The 17,574-nt window shown below is 36.5% G+C and overlaps 1 protein-coding gene across 1 annotated transcript; it reads left to right on the top strand.

Moving 5' to 3' along the window:
• Window positions 1-1,160: 1,160 nt before the first annotated feature.
• LOC106918411 (sodium- and chloride-dependent GABA transporter 2-like) lies at window positions 1,161-15,919 on the top strand. The gene is made up of 15 exons (XM_014988126.2): window positions 1,161-1,364; window positions 7,262-7,443; window positions 7,921-8,055; window positions 8,235-8,375; window positions 9,116-9,203; window positions 9,285-9,417; window positions 9,896-10,030; window positions 10,800-10,903; window positions 11,076-11,200; window positions 11,332-11,444; window positions 11,635-11,772; window positions 11,848-11,950; window positions 12,030-12,130; window positions 12,424-12,594; window positions 12,693-15,919. The coding sequence occupies exons 2-15, from the start codon at window positions 7,266-7,268 to the stop codon at window positions 12,798-12,800; spliced, it is 1,773 nt and encodes a 590-aa protein (XP_014843612.2). The 5' UTR covers window positions 1,161-1,364; window positions 7,262-7,265; the 3' UTR covers window positions 12,801-15,919.
• The last annotated feature ends 1,655 nt before the right edge of the window (window positions 15,920-17,574 follow it).

Below are 17,574 nucleotides of genomic sequence, written 5' to 3'. Positions count from 1 at the left end.
GAATGTCATATTGCTGATAACATAGCTGATAACAAAGGGTTTTATAAAGGAATAAATCAATTTTCTGTGGTTGACTTGAATGCTTCTTCAGAGTCGCTCATATCTATTTCGTAAACACAAAAAGAAAATAAACATTTGGGTTCAAACATGCAACACATTAAATTAAAACCAGGTAAAAGTACGTAAAATACTCTCCATATTCCCAAAAACCATTAGAGGGAGCCAACTCACCTCCCCATTTAATATTTAATACGACCAATGAAAGTTTAAGCTTATTGTGCACAATTTTGTGTTTATTTTTCCAACATTTTCAATTTATATAAAATATAATATGCGTTTGAACAAAATGACATATGTCTTAGACTTTTTAAAATATTTGCCACAGCTAAGCTTTTTTAAGTAAAAAAGGTATATTCTTCATAAGAAAAACAAAAACATTTACACTACCACATATCTAAACTAATTGATTAAACAATAGGAAAAAATAAAACTAACAATAAATAAGAAATATTTTTGATTGCAATTTATATACATTTATTTTATCTACCTAACTAGAAATAACCACAGTCGTCATTTACTGCAGATGCTTTCATTTTGTGGTTCCAGTTTGTAAAGCAAGTTTTCATCTAAATTCTGGAGGAGGTAATTCACAAAACGTTTTCCCTGCTCTCAGCAAACACCAGGTGGCGCCAACTCCCCCCCTTTTTTTTTTCTTCTCCCCATCTACAAACAATAAAACGAAAGCTGGCTCACGAGGCAACTGCCAGATCACACACCACACCTCATCCATAAAATGAAATTAAAGTTTCAGAGAGGCAATCAAAACATCTCAACCCCATAGAAATGGTGCCAGCTGTTTTGTCAGGAGGAATTATTGTGAGAAGCTTGTAGAAAGGTTCACAAAACATTTATTCAAAGTCATACAGCAAAACTACTTAATCTTAAAAATATTAGCAGATAATTCAGTGAAGAAAGCTATTAAAACTTCTGAAAAAAAAATCTAATTTTAGTACAGCAAATCGAAAGTATGTTGTTAAAACTGGAAAAAGTTTTGTGAACATACAGAGAGCCTATGACCGTCTTTACCGAGACCATGCGGCTGCTGGAACAGTCCCCGCCTTAAGTCCCTCATTCAGAAACAGTCCCACCCCTTGCTCCCTCTGTCCTTACTCTGTGGCTCGGACTCATTGTCACACCACTCAGCTCTCTCAAACCTCCTCATGGACTCACTCATGGTCAGTTCTGGGCATCAAGTATGTCCTGGTGAGGCTGGGGCTTCTGCACTTGTATTTTGCTCTCAAGGCACCAAATGAAGTCTCTCGGAATGGATGCATAACTCAAAACTAAAGTATCATCTTTTTAAGGTACTCTTCTCTTTTTCATCTGTTGCCTCGGCATGCTTTCCATAATGTGTTTAGTTTAGAACGTTTCCAAGTGAAGTCTTCTGTTATTTCAGTTCCGTAAAGCCAAAGACACAGCCGGTACCCTGGCAGCTCAGCGGTACAGTGAATATGTAGGCCAAAGGTTACTTGTTATGCTGCAGCGAGGCGGTTGCTTCTCTTGTTTAGTACTGGCAGCAAAATGCAAACAAAATCATTTATTCTTCTTAAGCAAATATTTGAATTGTCTTCACAGGAAAGATCTCCTCTGAATTAGAAAAATAAGTTTTACATTACCAGTTGTGCTCTTTTGTTTTCTAATGTGTAAATATGTATGTTTTTATTACCTCACCAACACATGCATTTCATTTAACTAACAGCAGGTCAACATGCTTTTACATTTTACACTTGTCTGAATCTCTTGCATAAAAGGACTAACCTGAAAGTTCAATGGAAAGTTTCCACAGACTTCCTTGGACTCATGAGCTCATAATTTCAAGAAAGGTATGCCCCTGTTTCAAAAAGCAATAGTGGTAAATGATGCCTTGCATTCCAAAGATACAACTATGACCTGTTGAGGCTTAGATTGTACACATTGCTGAGGCAGTTCTCCTGCTCTGCTAATGGATTTCTGATTTTTCTGTTAATACAGGTAGCTTACACTGTAAACATGTAATGAGCCATTTCTCACAACATGACGTGCAGTTTGCAGAATAGCTTGTACAAAGTTGTCAGGTCATTTGTGAAGCTGATGCTAGAAGTTTACATAGACCAAATAAAAACCCACACGCTCTTTTGACACGGAAGTTAAGTCAGACCAAAGTTCTCTTATTTTTGATCACGAAAAATTACGCAACCAATCCTACTTCTGTCAGGAAGTAGGATTGGTTTACAAGTTTATTATGATAAACAAATAATAATAAATTACTAGTTTATCATTAAACTAATAATTGTCATTATAAACTACTACTTAGGTTATTAAATATGCCCATACACTAATATACATTCTCTAAACTGAATTTATCAACTTTCACAATAGTCATATGATACAGTATCATATGACTGTATGATAGTGCAAAGTCATATACTGTATCAGTATTATTATTAGCCTATTAATAATAATTTTATTAGTAGGGTAATCAAAGTTTGCCATATAAAAAAATAGATATTTTCATAATCATCTGAATTAAAAAAAAAAGAGAAAAAAATCTCTTAAAAATTGCATAGCAGGAATAACAGATTACAGGAGCCAAGTGGAAATATTTTCTCTAACAAGGATCACTACCAAAGAACATTGGAGATGAGACTGAATTTCTATTTTGGGTTTGATGAGCCTAATTTTTCATATTCATCGGCCGCTGGTTAAGGAAGTTTCCATGTAGAGTGATGATACTGATACCACTTTTGTGCCTTATTTTAAAGAGGTTGTAGCCGAGATAGTGCTTGTTTTTAGAATATGTGTAACTTTTGCCCAAAGATTGATGTTAGTTAACAAAATGTACAAGTTACTTAGCTTTTCTTTTTCTTCCTCCTTTTCCTTTCTTCATGTTTTTGAAAAGCAAACGTAAACATTTTTCTGTGGTCAGATTGCATGTGTTTGCTCAGCAAAAGCTGCACCGCCCTGCATGTGAATATAGAGAAGCACTCTTTTAAATCAAAGGACCAAATACCGTTTTAAACTTGATTTGCAACACAATTTTGCAATAATAATAATAATTTTTTTATGAGATGGTGGGGTATAGCTGCACCCTGATCACCTTGCTTTTATTTCACATTCAGCTTGTTCTGTGGATAGCAATAAAACCAGTCAGAAGCTCTCCAGCCACGGCTCAAACAATTACATGGCAAGTATAAACATGAAGGGAATGTTCAACATCACAGCGCTGAGGAAGGTGACAGGTTCTATGTCCTAGTGTTTTGGTCTGAAATGTGCAAATCGACCAAAGAACAAAAGCCAAAGACCTTGTGAAGACGTTGGTTGGAGCTGGTAAGACGGCGTCATTATCCACAGTGAAACCTGCCCTGTACGCTCATGAAAGGCTACTCAGAGAGGAGGAAGCCATTACTCCAAAAGAAATGTGAAAATGTCAGATTGCAGTTTGCAAATGCACACAGTGACAAAGACATTCATTTTTGGAGACATGTGCTGTGGTCTAAAGAAACTAAAGTGGAACTGTTTGGCCTTATGATGGTGCAACTGGTGCATATCGTAAAGTAAACGGCATCGTGAGGAATATTGAAACATGTAACGGCAGGATGTTAAGCTCAGGCACAAATGGGTCTTCCGGATGGACAGTATCCATAAGCATACAGTCTGATTATAAAAATACCTTAAAGACAACAAAGTCAGTGTTTTCACATCACAAAGCCCCGATCTCAGTCGTATGAAGAAGTTGTAAGCAGATCGAAAAAGGTGTGTGCAGATGAGGCAGCCTACGAACCTGACTGAGTCATACCAGTTCTGTCAGTGGGGATGGGCCAGAACTCCCGGAAACAATTGAGATGCTTGTGGAAGGAAACCCAAAATGTCTGACACGAGTCAGACATTTTATATGTAAACTTCTGATTTTAAAGATATTAATAAATAACTATCCAAAAGATTCTCTCAATACTGTGGGATTTAGCAAAAATAAAAACATTTTTAAAAAAATTGGGTGATTCTAACAAACAGAAGAAGTTTGGTCTGATTTAACTTCAGGCAGTGAGGTGTATGTAAACTTCTGGTTTTAACCATACATCTGTTTTCTGCACCATAGCTTATTTACTCTCTTTTAAAAGCCTTCCCATCACCACATAAACCCAACACCACCGTGTTTACTCTATCTGATCCCCGTTTTGCGCAAGCCCTGAAGCTGTAGAGGAAAATATTTTAAAGGAATTTGTCCACCTGCTGCCAGGAGAGTGTTGATCCAGGACCTGCAATGCACTCAAAAGCAACTTGTTTTCTGCCCCATCAAACCTGTGGCTGCACTAAGAAAGAATCTGGACTAAGCATAAATATAAAAAAAAGCACCGCTCAATCAAAGTTGTTTCCTATCCAAGCCACAGTTTTATAGTGATATGACTATATCACTATAAAGAGCTCTAAGTGAGCTCTTTATAGTAGCTGCCAAACTCTAAGTGAGTTTGTCAGCTACCTTTCAACCGATATCAGGTTTCTTTTAGGTTTGTGTTAACTCTCTGTACACAGTTGCCTATCTCTTTCTATTAATATTATATACTGTGTCAGTGTCAGGTTTCATGGATGAACTGATTCCCTGTTAATGTTCAAATCAAACGACGGCATGACCTCTGAAACGCAGTGGTCATAATCAAAGCAAAACTAGAGGGAATGTTCCAACAGGTATTTAAACGGTGATAAACAGTTGCATTACTTTGCAAATGTTTCAAATTTGAGTTAAATTTTAACGTGGAGTTAAAGAGTTTAACTCCATGTCCTTTTCTACATGTCCATTGTATTTGTTTTAGTAGAATATTAAAGTTTTTTCAATAATTGCTCACTTTTTGTCACTTTGCCGGCTTAGTGGCTTTTGCAAGAGTGTTTGTTCATGAACACTTAATCTTAAAAATTTGAACAGTTCAAGACTTCACCAGTTGATGCTTGTTAATCTCTTCACTTGATTAATCTGCCAAATGAAAATTTTGCTTTTTATTCCATAGCTTGTTTGCTGATTGTTTATCTGCTGCCGTTTTTTCCTTTAAATATTGATAGTTGTCACTACATGTTGCACCGCGACGACAGACATTTCAATTTGAGTGCATGTCTGGTTTAAATAACAAATAGAAAGTTTCACATTCTCCCACCTGAGCTCTGCTCTGCAGCTCCTTCAAACTTATAATGAGCTGCTTATTTGTAACAATGTTAATCGGCAGTTTGTTAGTTGAGATAGGTAGCCATGTTCATCAGGTTCACATGTGTGCTAAGATCTTTCTAGTTTCATATAACTGAGTGAACAGTGCAGAGAAATGTAGCAATTTAAAACTGTTATTCACCAGTTGGTCCTACAGTTGATTTTTACCATGTGAAAAACCATTTTAGTCGTATTGTAGTTTAATGTTGGTTTTGCTATGAGTTTAGCATAAGCAATAATATATGCTTTATAAATATATGAGTCTTTATCTGCATGGTTGTTTGTGCTATTGAGTGCCTAGCAAGGGAGAGGCAGCTTCATGAAGTCTTTCGCTGACATAATTCAGATAAATATCAATGCACTGGACCCACAGCAGCTGTGAAAAGACTCTTCCTGTGTTGAGCGGTTCTGTTCTTGCACTGCGTTGTTTCCCTGGACAACAATGTTGCCTTTTGTAGGGCATGAACTGAGCAGATGCTAAACATGGCAGCTACATGCTGTGTGTCTGTATAATAGTCTTTTGAAGCAAAGAACCACAGACAAGAATTCCTCTCATAAACAAAAACACAAAGTTCTAAAGAACTGGCAGACGAACCTTTATTTCAGCACACAACTTGCAGGAAGTGAACTCCTCATAGTGAAAGCAACGTTTGCAAAATTTGGTCAAATGTCAGACCAAAAAAACTGAGACAATGATGCCTCAAGAGTTTATGACTGTTTATACAATAAACTAAAGAAAGTATTCTGGGCGATCTCCATCAAGAAAGATATTTTCCCATTATATTTGAATTTCCAAAAACCAAAGATCCAAATCAGGGGTGCCCAAGTCCAGTCCTCGAGAGCTACCATCCTGCAAGTTTTAGAAGTATCCTTACTCCAACAGACCGGGATCAGCTCTATAGAGGCCTGATAACGAGCCATTCATTTGATTCAGGTGTGTTGAAGCAGGGATGCATCTGAAAGTTGCAGGATGGTAGCTCTCGAGGACTGGACTTGGGCACCCCTGATCCAAATGATATTTCTTTCTTCAATTTGAAAAATATCCAGTATCAAAAACTGCATGCATTATTTTCTTCTTTCTGTCCACCAAGTTTATAGATAACTGAGTTTGGAAGTTGTGCATGATTCTACTAAAATAAACAATTTTAATCCACAAAGTAAACCATTAAGGCTGCATGGGGGCAGAGTTGGAGTAATAAGGTCCTAAGTTCAAATCCTGGCCAGCAGTTTTGCAGGAAGTTTGCATGTTCTCTTTGTGCATGCATGGACTCTCATGCTTCCTCCCATAATCACAAAACATCACTGTTAGGATAATTGGTCATGACATAAAATGATTAAAACTTGCATTAACAGTAGAAACCATGTCTCTGTTTTAATAGCACTGAGAATAATGTTAAATCTGCTTCTTTTTTTGTTTTCTTGTTCTATTTACACTGAAAAAATAACAATATGCAATTTTTTTCTTTAAAACAAATTGACTATTTACTTTCTTATATTAACATTGTAGTTTCTTATACAGAACTGTCCAACATGAATCCATCCCTAATCGTCCCACTTCTCCGTCGCGTTCCTAAATGATCAATAAAGGACTTCAGGAATGTTGTTTTCAGCATCTCGGGATTTTAAGCTCTTAACAGTGTTGGACGGCACATATTTTCCACTCTACTTGCAGCTCCCACTGTGAAACTATAGCAGCCACACAAAAGCAACATTGATGAAAAGAATTACCCTCTGTTAACCTAATGCAGAAAGACAGCTCACACTGTGCAGATAGCAGAGATCAACACGCTTTGCTGAAAAGCTGTCATGTTTTAGACACTTTTCAACTTGTGTTATGTTATCCACAAATTGATAACAGACCACATGACGTCCTGTGCTATGTTACAGATCAACATGTGTTATGTTACAGATCAACTTGTGCTATGTGCATTTAATTATATTTTTTTAAATACATAAAATATTTTTCTGGTTGAAAAAAAAAAGAAAAACATAAGTCTCCCAACTTAAATGTTTGTTCTTCTCCCATCATAGCACAATGGATAACACCGACAGTCCAGACGTCAAGTTCAGACTGGACGAGGGCCCTGATCGTCCCACGACCCAGAGAGGACAGTGGTCAAGCAAAATTGAGTTTCTTTTAGCTGTGGCGGGGCAAATTATAGGGCTGGGAAATGTGTGGAGGTTTCCTTACCTGTGCTACAAAAATGGAGGAGGTAGGTTTTTGTAAAATTGACAAAAAGGCTCCCCACCCCCCTTAATTAGTGATAATACTGCTTAGCAATTCAAAATGCGAAAGAGTAATGCACAAACAATTCTGACTAAACGTAGCCAACAATATTTAGAAACTACCATCAGTGGCAGATCAACAGAGAAGCTACTGATGCAGTTAAATTAATGTCCACAAAGAAAAACATGTTTCTTTGAAGCAATTTTAAAAAAATTGCTCTAATTTATTTTAGCTAATTTTCTTTTCTCAAACTATAATTCTCATTTGGATAATCCTGAAATCAGACTTATGGCTTGAACAAAAATAACAAAACTAATTGTAACAAATTAGATTCATTCCTTCTAAACTGGTTCATATATATATATATATATATATATATATATATATATATATATATATATATATATATATATATTTTTTTTTCAGTGCAGAGGCATAAAGTGACATATTTAATATTTTTCAGGCGTGTTCTTCATCCCCTACATACTTTTCCTCTTCTCCTGCGGCATTCCCTTGTTTTTGCTGGAGACGTCCCTCGGCCAGTACACCAAGCAGGGATGTATCACCTGTTGGAGGAAAATTTGTCCACTATTTGAAGGTAAAATGATCACTATGAAAATAAACTGAAGCACAATTAAAAAGGAACATTGTTGTAATTGCAATCTGAAAATAGTCTGCTTTGAGCTTAACATCTGTTCATGTTGTAAGGCTTCGACAACTTATTAGTTAACAAATCAGCGGACTGATTATACCGCCTTGTTTTTCTCTCTTTTTCAGGGATGGGCTATGGCAGTCAGGTGGTTGTTTTATACTCCAGTATCTACTACATAGTGATACTAGCCTGGGCATTCCTGTATCTCTTCTCTTCCTTCAGCTCTGAGCTTCCTTGGGCGACCTGCAGGAACAGCTGGAACACAGGTAGGCCCACGACGTCCCGACCCGGAGTATGAAACAGACTACAAAACAAGAAACTTCATTTTTGGGCGATTTCTTTTATTTGGGGGATTTTTGACTCGCAGCTGATCTGCAGTGACAGTCAGAACTCTAACAGGTTTCCTCACTTAAAAGAGAAAACCAAATGTCTGCAACTGCGTGCTTTTCATAAGCTGCCCCGGTGCAGTTGCTGCAATGCAGTTAATGCAAAATGTTCTCATTCATCTCGGCACATTAAGTGGCACATTATTTTTTTCTCTCTTTTAGATTCACATCAAGCTTTCAGAAAATCCTTTGCACAACCTTATTGGACTGTTCTGCAAAGTACCTGCTTTCTCTTTAACACGATGATTTATTGTCTTGTAATACTGATCCAGTTTCTGTTGATTAATCTTCCAACTGCTTTTTGCAAGTAAGTAGGCAGAATAAATACCCTCAAGGTGTTCTAGTTCCTGCAGCTGCAAACCAGTTTGCACAGTTTTGCATGTCCCTGCGTTAAAGACTATAAACCTAAGCTGATAAATCACACAAACAAAAACAAGATAAGAGTGACAAACATCCTGGTGACTTAAGAACATGTCAAACCTTAATAGGAATGTACTGCAAAAATAAGTTACCAATGTCATGTTAATAATTGTCCAAAGAACTTCATAATGCTCACCACAGCTTTAACAGGGTTTCTACATTTGCTTGAACATATTTTTCAACATTTCTGTGTTTTGCAGAAAATTGTGTGGAGTTTGATCAAAGATCAGATTATTTCAACCTGACGATACCTGAGAACGCAACTTCACCAGTGAGAGAGTTTTGGGAGTAAGTATGAAAAAAAAGGGGCATAGTTTAATGTTTGTTCATGAAGATATTGATGAAATGACTGCTGTGATTGATTTTCAGGAGACGAGTTTTAAATATCACAGGCAACATCAATGAGTTGGGCAGTATTAGATGGGAGTTGGCTCTCTGTCTGCTGTTGTCTTGGATCATCTGTTACTTCTGTGTGTGGAAAGGAGTGAAGTCTACCGGGAAGGTAGACTAGTTTGAATGTCGCACATACACAGAAAACAGCCTTTACAACTAATAACATGTATTTTCCCCTTCCAGACTTAACATACATTCCTGTCATAGCAGCTCACACCCCTATCAACATATTTTGGATCTACCCTGCCTTCAATTGTTCATGCTGATTCTTCCTCAGAAGTGATAAGATCAGAATTTACTATGTCGTAATATTTTTTTTGTCTTTCTGGACCAGCGGGGTCAGGGTCATGTGGATTGCGCTAAGCTAAATTAGGAACGTGCTCCGAAAACCTAATTTTAAGATCCTCTGTCATCGCGATGGGTTCCTCCTTTCTTATGGAAAACAGCCTTTTGACAATATAGAAAACAAAACAAAAAATTGTATTAAAGGATTTCAGAAATGTATCTCTCAAATTGAATTTTACACATGAAAACAGCTACTGTCCACTGTTTCTCCACAAAGAAATCTCCTCATGTTTGCCCCACAGGTCGTTTACTTCACCGCTACGTTTCCTTACCTGATGCTCGCTGTGCTGCTCGTTCGTGGACTCACGCTGCCAGGAGCCATGAACGGGATCAAGTTCTACCTTTACCCAGATGCATCCCGCCTCGCCGACCCGCAGGTCAAAATCGTTTATTCACTGATTCAATTCCTGCATTGAAAAGTAATTGTTTTAAAATTTAGATTTCAAATAAATTCTCATTCTCTTTGTGACTAACTCAAGGATTTAGCTCCTCATGACAACAGCAAGATACAGAAATGCCCAGAAGTGTTAACACTTTTTCTGCCATTTGTGTTCAAACACAAACATTGGTGCATTTTATTGAGACTTTATGTGAGTCTGCATAAGAAACAGGAAACCAGATTAGCAATAAACAGTTTTGTCTTTATTCTGATTGTTAATGGTGTATTGCAACCAAGAAGAACATGAAAGAAAAGGGAATGCTCCTTGAAGAGGTCTCCTGGGGGTTTTGCTCTACTTTGCGTCGCAGTTTGCTGTTTCCAGAAGATTTTTGACTCCATTTTTTTTTTTTCAATGAACATGGAGTATTGCCAAGTTTCTTTTTGAGCCACAAATACATGTTGCATGTCAAACAAGCAGAATGGTGACGAAGTAAAAGTGAAATAATTAATAGTGTTAACAGTTTTAGTTTTCAAACAGTCTGTCTTGTCTTTGTCTTTTAGTTTTGGTTTGCCACTTCAAGAATAATTTTCTGGCTGTTCCTGTAAAATCTTTCCGTCTCGGCATGCCACACAAGCAGAGAGCCTCTTTAAAAAAAAAAACACTCCATAATGATTGCATACTTGCTGTAGGAGTAATTTACAACACAGTGCTTATTGCAAATATTTTACAGCAGATTTTTAAAATATGCCATCTGTTTGTCTTGCAGGTATGGATGGATGCCGGGACACAAATATTTTATTCCTATGCAATTTGCATTGGCTGTCTAGTTGCATTGGGCAGCTACAACAAGTACAACAACAACTGCTACAAGTAAGTTCAGGAGTTTTAATGCAAAATGCACTATTTATGTAATAAAAAAAGAAAACCAAGGTCACAATATTTGGTGCTTTAGGTGGCTATACAACACATCAATAAAGTTTCGGAGACTTAATGAGGAGAAAATATAAAAGAAAATAACTTGAAACCTGTTTGGTTTCTGCAGGGATTGTGTATATTTGTGCCTTCTGAATAGTGGAACCAGTTTCGTTGCTGGTTTTGCCATCTTCTCTGCTCTTGGATTCATGGCCTATGAGCAGAACACTGACATATCAAAAGTGGCAGAATCAGGTGAGCTTGTAAAGAAAGAAACAAACAAAACAAAAAATAATTTTATTTTTAAAATGCAAGTGCAAGTTCCACAGTAAAAGTCGCCATGGATGCTGGTTGGTTGAGGAAATGTTCACATTGTGTTTCTGCAGGACCTGGTTTGGCATTTATTGCCTACCCTCGGGCCGTCGCCATGATGCCTTTTCCTCAACTTTGGTCCATATTCTTTTTCGTTATGATCATTCTTCTGGGACTGGACAGTGAGGTGGAGCACTGGTTCGCTTTTTTGCGTGATCAAAATAAATCAGAAAATTATTTGTAAAATGTTACATTAAACAAGGTTGTTACTTTCCGTTAAAGAAATGAATTATTGAAAACTGTGAAAACTTTAGATTGTACTTTGCATAGCCTGCTTTGGTGCTGCAGAAACCTTGACTCGGATGTCTGCGATTCAGTTTGTAGGTCTGGAAGCTCTCACAACGTCAATATCTGACCTGTATCCTGCCTTCTTCCTTGTCGGCCATCGACGTAAACTTCTGCTCCTGTTCGTCTGCGTCTTCAGCTTTTTCATTGGTCTTGTCATGGTGACAGAAGTAAGATTAAATCTCGCGTGGTAAAATCCCCACTTCCAACAACATGACAGTAAAAATATCTAATATCGCACATAGGGAGGACTGTACATCTTCCAGGTGTTTGACTACTACGCCTGCAGTGGGATGACTTTGCTTCTGTTTGCCATTCTGCAGTCTGTGTGTGTTGGATGGGTGTACGGTGAGTCCATCACCAGGGGGAAATTTACACAGATTCTTCTCAGTGGATCTTAATTGTCTTTGTTCCCATGCTTTCTCAGGTGCTGAGCACTTTTACGACAACATTGAGGACATGATTGGATACCGGCCGTTTCCCTTCATTAAGTACTGTTTGAAATACGTCACTCCAGTCATTTGCCTGGTGGGTTGCTGCACATTTTGCCAGGTTTTTTGTTAAATTAAATATTGACTTTGCGTTTAAAATTGCTGTGGAGGATTGTGTGAGTTAGGCTGTTTTAAAATCTGTTTGAAAAGTGTTGCTTAAACTTGCTTTTTTGAGATTGACTAGTAAGAACATGTGTTTGATTATTTGAAATATTATTAAATAAAAGCAACTGTACGGATTTGAGAAAAATATTGAAATAACAAATTCATCAAATCATTTGCCAAGACTTTAACTATCATCTATTATCTTTTTCTCGTTGATATTTTCAGGGTACTTTTGTTTTTTCCTTGGTTAAGTACACCCCTCTGAAGTTCGACAACGCAATAGAGTATCCGTGGTGGGGTTACGCTCTGGGCTGGTGGTTCACTCTCTCCTCAACCCTCATGGTTCCCCTCTGGATGCTGTACAATCTGCTCATCACTCCTGGTACCCTGCGGGAGGTAAGTTATTGTCACGCCACCCAAAGATAAAAAAAAAAAAAAAAAAAAACAGTTTCAAACAAACTTGAATTAAAAGTAACGCTCTGCTTCTGTTGCAGAGATTCTCTATCTTGTGCACTCCAGCTGAAGACCTTCCTCTGACCAAATCAGAAAAAAAAGCTCTCGAACTTCTCACTTTGCCCCCGTCTCAGAGCAGCATGGACTGACGAGGTGAATCTGTCCCAACAGGAGTGACAAACCCGATTCCAAACCTGGCGTAGAGTTAGACCCCAAAACAGCAAAATGTTGAATGCTAGTAGGCAACCTTGTTTTTATTCGAACAAGGTTGTTCATAGAAACTGAAATGCACAAAAACCTTATCAATTTCCAAACAATGTCTTTCTAGCTTTCTTTTAATGTTAGGCTCTCGTAAGATATCACTATAACAACCAATGAACTTCAGATGTGTTACTTTGTACTTTGATGAGCATCTCGGAGTTTAAAAGGCTATTTAAAAAAAAACAATTCTATTTGTAAAAAAAAAAAAGCACAAAATGTTTAAGTCTTTGAAAAAAAAAACCTAACCAAATTGGCATTTTATAAATCCTGTTACATTAAATCAAACCCTCTTATTATGACCCTGTCAGCACAGACAAGCTGTTGCATGAGCTTGTTATTCCAATCAGAAAATACCCTAATACTGAATAACTACAACATTTTGCTACAGGCATAAAATCAGTACATCTAGGTGGTGCTTTGGTTGCTAATTTTGAATAGTTTTTAATGTAACTGTACTTGAACTTGTATATTCCTTGAGATTATTTTTTTTTTCCATAAAACAACACCACAATGCACAGCTGCAGTTTATACATATTCCTGGCAGATTTACGCCAAAAGTATATATTTGAAGGGGCGGCATTATGTATTTTCCAGGCACATAGTATCGTTTTATAGCACAATCAAGTAATTATGTTACCTTCATTTGTTAAAAATGTGTACATATATAAAACACGATTTCAAAGAAATTTGACTTTGCAATTTATTACCTTGAAATTGGGTGTCTGTCTCTTTAAGAAGCTCCTTCTCTTTCCGACACTCTGCTTTCAGTACATCATCAGAACAGCGCTCCTCTATTATCTTTTCAACAATGTTTTTATCTGCGTTGAACAGAGCAACCTTATCAATTTCCAGACATTTCTGGGTGATCTGAGTGGGGAAGTCGTGTGGGAGGGGTTCTCTGTAAGGAAGAAGCTCGACTTGAAGACTGCAGCTCCAAGGAGGAACTTCGTGGAAAAGGCTGCGCTTTTGGTGAGAGTAAGAGTTTAGGCACTCCAAACGGCTGCCACAGTAGATTGAAGGATTTCTCAAACAAGTATTAAAGAGTCAAAGCAACAATCCAGGCATGTGTTTTGATGAGGGGATAACATAATAGCATTATTTAAACTTCGAAAAAGTAAATTTTGCACAATCCTGCCCCCTTGATTCTAACAATATTGACCAGGCTTGAAGTAATATTAAGATTTTTGAAAGGCAAAATCTCATCTTGAATGATAGAGAACCTCTGGGAGGAGCCAAAGAAGAGGGTGATGCCAGGGAAGAAGACTTGGAGTTCATCACCAGAGATAACTTGTCAAAATAACATTGGAAGGTGTAAAAAAGAAAAAAAAAAAAGCTGCATGGCAATTATTTTAAGGGATATCTGTCTTATTTCCAAACAGAAACAATGTCTTTGTCATATAAATCTGCCAGGGGTATGAATAATGTTGAGCTTAAATGTCATTCTGATTTTTAGGTCAAGGTAAAAACTCTTCCTGCTCAATTATTGGGCAGTCTACAAACAAATTATAATAAAATAAGATTTAAAAAAAAAAAAGCTGTTGGAAAAAAAGTCTTCTCATTAAGAAAGTGTTTGGCTTATATTCCCTGTTTCAATGCATCCAGTTGTTTAAGCTGTTTCAGTTTGACCACATGTTCTTTACCAAGATTTAAAACGATATTTCTTTGGTTTCTTTTCATGTCAGTATAAAAAAGGGAGAAGCATAAATGTGAAATTGTCTTTTAGCATTTCAGTTTCTCATGCTCAAACGGCCTGACTGATGCAGAAAATCTGCACTTGTCAGGCTCCTTTGGTTAACAGCGTTTAAACAAAGAGTTGTGTGTCTAGTCAACCTCTTTCAACCACACTGTGCCAACACAGATTAACACGTTTGTTTATTCAACGCAACGTGGAATGTTGAATGCTAAGAGGCAAAGATCTCTGGAGTGCTGCAGACTTACTGAACACACCAGAGGCGATGTGCTCTACTTTCACTTTAACCTGCTGTTTTGGTTCAAAACCCTGAGAGAACTTCTGAAGTGTAGAAAACATCTCTGTTGGAAAAATACAATATTTCTCTTTTTTTTGTCTACATCCTGCACAAAGACAACACAACAAATGTTTAGTTGCTGTAGCCTAGACTTTACTCAAACACTTTAAAAATAACAAATTTGTCATCATCTGTGCAAATGAATTATTCGAATCATTCGTATGCTTTTATAGTCATTAACTACAAAGTAGTTGTTAAATGTGCTGCAACTTAAAGTTGTGTTTGCAATCAGAAAATGCAAAAATTGTGTCCATTTGCAAAAACTTTTTTTTTTTTCATTTCTACTTATCCCTTTTTGTAGAACGTATTCTGTGTTGAACAGAATGTTTAATGCACATAGGGACTTGCAAGTGATGCTCAGTCTTTTTTGTAGCCAAGACAGCAAAGCACTAAACTGTCAATGCCTCGTAAATTGTCTCCGAGTCAAATTCTGTGTTTACAAACATAACTGACTGTGTCTTTTTTTTTTTATATTCCTAAAACGATCGGAGATTTCTGATCAGAGACAATAGAGAGAGTCTATTTTTAAAAACATAAATGTAATGTTGCAAAGTGGCCTTTAGATTAGTCCTACAGAAATACAATAAGATGTAAAGTGAGTAACAGATTTTTAAAGAAGAATGTGGCATTGAAGTACATAAACATAACATTTTTTAGCATGTAAAATCATGAACTACCTAGTATTTGTTACTGATGCTGCTTTTTAGATGATGTAAGGAAAAACTAAATGATTTTGTTTCTCTGCCACTCCGATCGGAGAGTGGATGAGCTGTTAACGTCAGTTTTGTGTTGAATGTGATGACTGGTCAAATCTGTTGACTTTCACACTATAGATCGCTGAAGGTATATGCATTTTTTGACATCTTTTTTCCCTATAATCTAACGTTTAACTCTAGTTTTTGGAGATTCTTGTTTGGAGGTTATTGTTTATGTTATTTTTGTGTGATTTTTGTCATGTATCATTAAAGATTGTGTCAGTATCGGTGACTAATGGTTTCATGATACTGGGAAATGCATCAAGAGCGACCATTGCGCAGATGCTCTTGTGTGTTATGTGTGTGATGTGTGTGATCACCGGCTTCGGTAGGCAGTGATCATCAGTGGTCATTTACAACAAGCATTAAAGCATTAAACATTATAAAAAACTTCATAATGATATCAGTGAGCATGACACTATACAGACTCAGAACCCTTTGATACAAATACGAATAAAAATTATTACCATGACACAATAAGTTTGAGTCAAAGAAGGAAAATCAAACCAACCAAAAAAAAAAGGTTTGCTTATTAATAATATCAGCCAAAATAATACTAATGGTCATTTAAAGAACAAACCATACAAATAGACTACTTTAGAAGGTTTGTTAATGCTTTCTGTATGATTTATTTTTAAATGCTGATATATTTTGACTAAAATACCAGAATCTTCATATAACTTTTATACTTTTGGCTCTCTGAGGAAACATTTTGAATATTAAATCAGGTGTTATGATCAGTTACTCAGTACTTGAGTAGTTTACCAAATACTTTTTACACTTGCTTAATTAAACGTGTTTAAGGTATGCTACTCGGATTGCAGTACAATTTTGGGGCACTCTAACCGACCTCTATGCATGAACGATTGCTCTATGGATCACTTTTTAAAAACAACAACAAAAAAACGCCATAAAATAACGTCTGTCACTGCAGCAGACGTCCCACCCCATGAGAGTAGGGCGCCGTGGGGAGCGTCCCTTATTTTTATTTCTGAAAGGTGGCAACCCTAGTCCTAGTGACACATGATTAGTTGTGTTAAAAAAAAAAACTGAAACAAAGGACATAGTTTCACCTTGAACTGTGGTGAGGTTTAGATCTGATTAAACTATAAAAGACAAAAAAGTTTCAGCCTTATTTATTTAGCCCAAATGGCAGGTTTTATGTTGTTTGGACAGATTTAAGCAAATGTTTGGTCTAATTTGTGACCGAATTTTATTGCCTTAAAGAAGATACAAGACATAGAATCATCATTCTATATAAGCTGCCATTTTGGATGCAAAATATGATATTTAAACATGTTAATAAAGACACAAAGGACTGCTTAACATTAGTTCCCAGCTCTTTTGTTTGTTGTTCATCAGAGACTATTAGAGATACAGTTCATATTTTATAATTAGTATTCTGTGAGACACTATGAGTAGATTAGTCTTTGGAGTTCTTCCTTTTTAAATTAATTAATTTTCTTTGTTAAGTGAGTTATCTGCTGCAGGCAAGATACTGAAAGCAAGTGAAAACTTAAGTAAGTAAAACTTTATTTATGTAGCACCTTTCCAGATGAAAATCACAGAACGTCTTCAACAAACAGAATTTAAAAAAAAATACACGACAAAATTAAACTAAAGCAGATTAACAAAACCACACTTCAAAAAAATTGGAACTATTTCTTTAACTGATAGAAAGTGGCCCAATTTCTCTTTTTAAAAAAAAAATAACACCAGTATCACAGTTTTTCATTTCCAAGTTTAAAAGTGATTTCAAACTTTCAGTAACTCACTTCTCTAAGAAGAAAAGACAGACCTTCTGCTGGAACCGCAAAACTGTATTTTTATCAAATCAAAGATATGCTAACATTAGCTATTTATTAAAAAAGGAAAAATGA

This window comes from Poecilia mexicana, unplaced genomic scaffold (genome assembly GCF_051168715.1).
Source record: "Poecilia mexicana isolate PSO_F unplaced genomic scaffold, ASM5116871v1 scaffold_5, whole genome shotgun sequence".
NCBI lineage: Eukaryota > Metazoa > Chordata > Actinopteri > Cyprinodontiformes > Poeciliidae > Poecilia > Poecilia mexicana.
The sequence above is the reverse complement of the archived record's forward strand: the minus strand, read 5'-3'. Positions and strand labels throughout refer to the sequence as shown.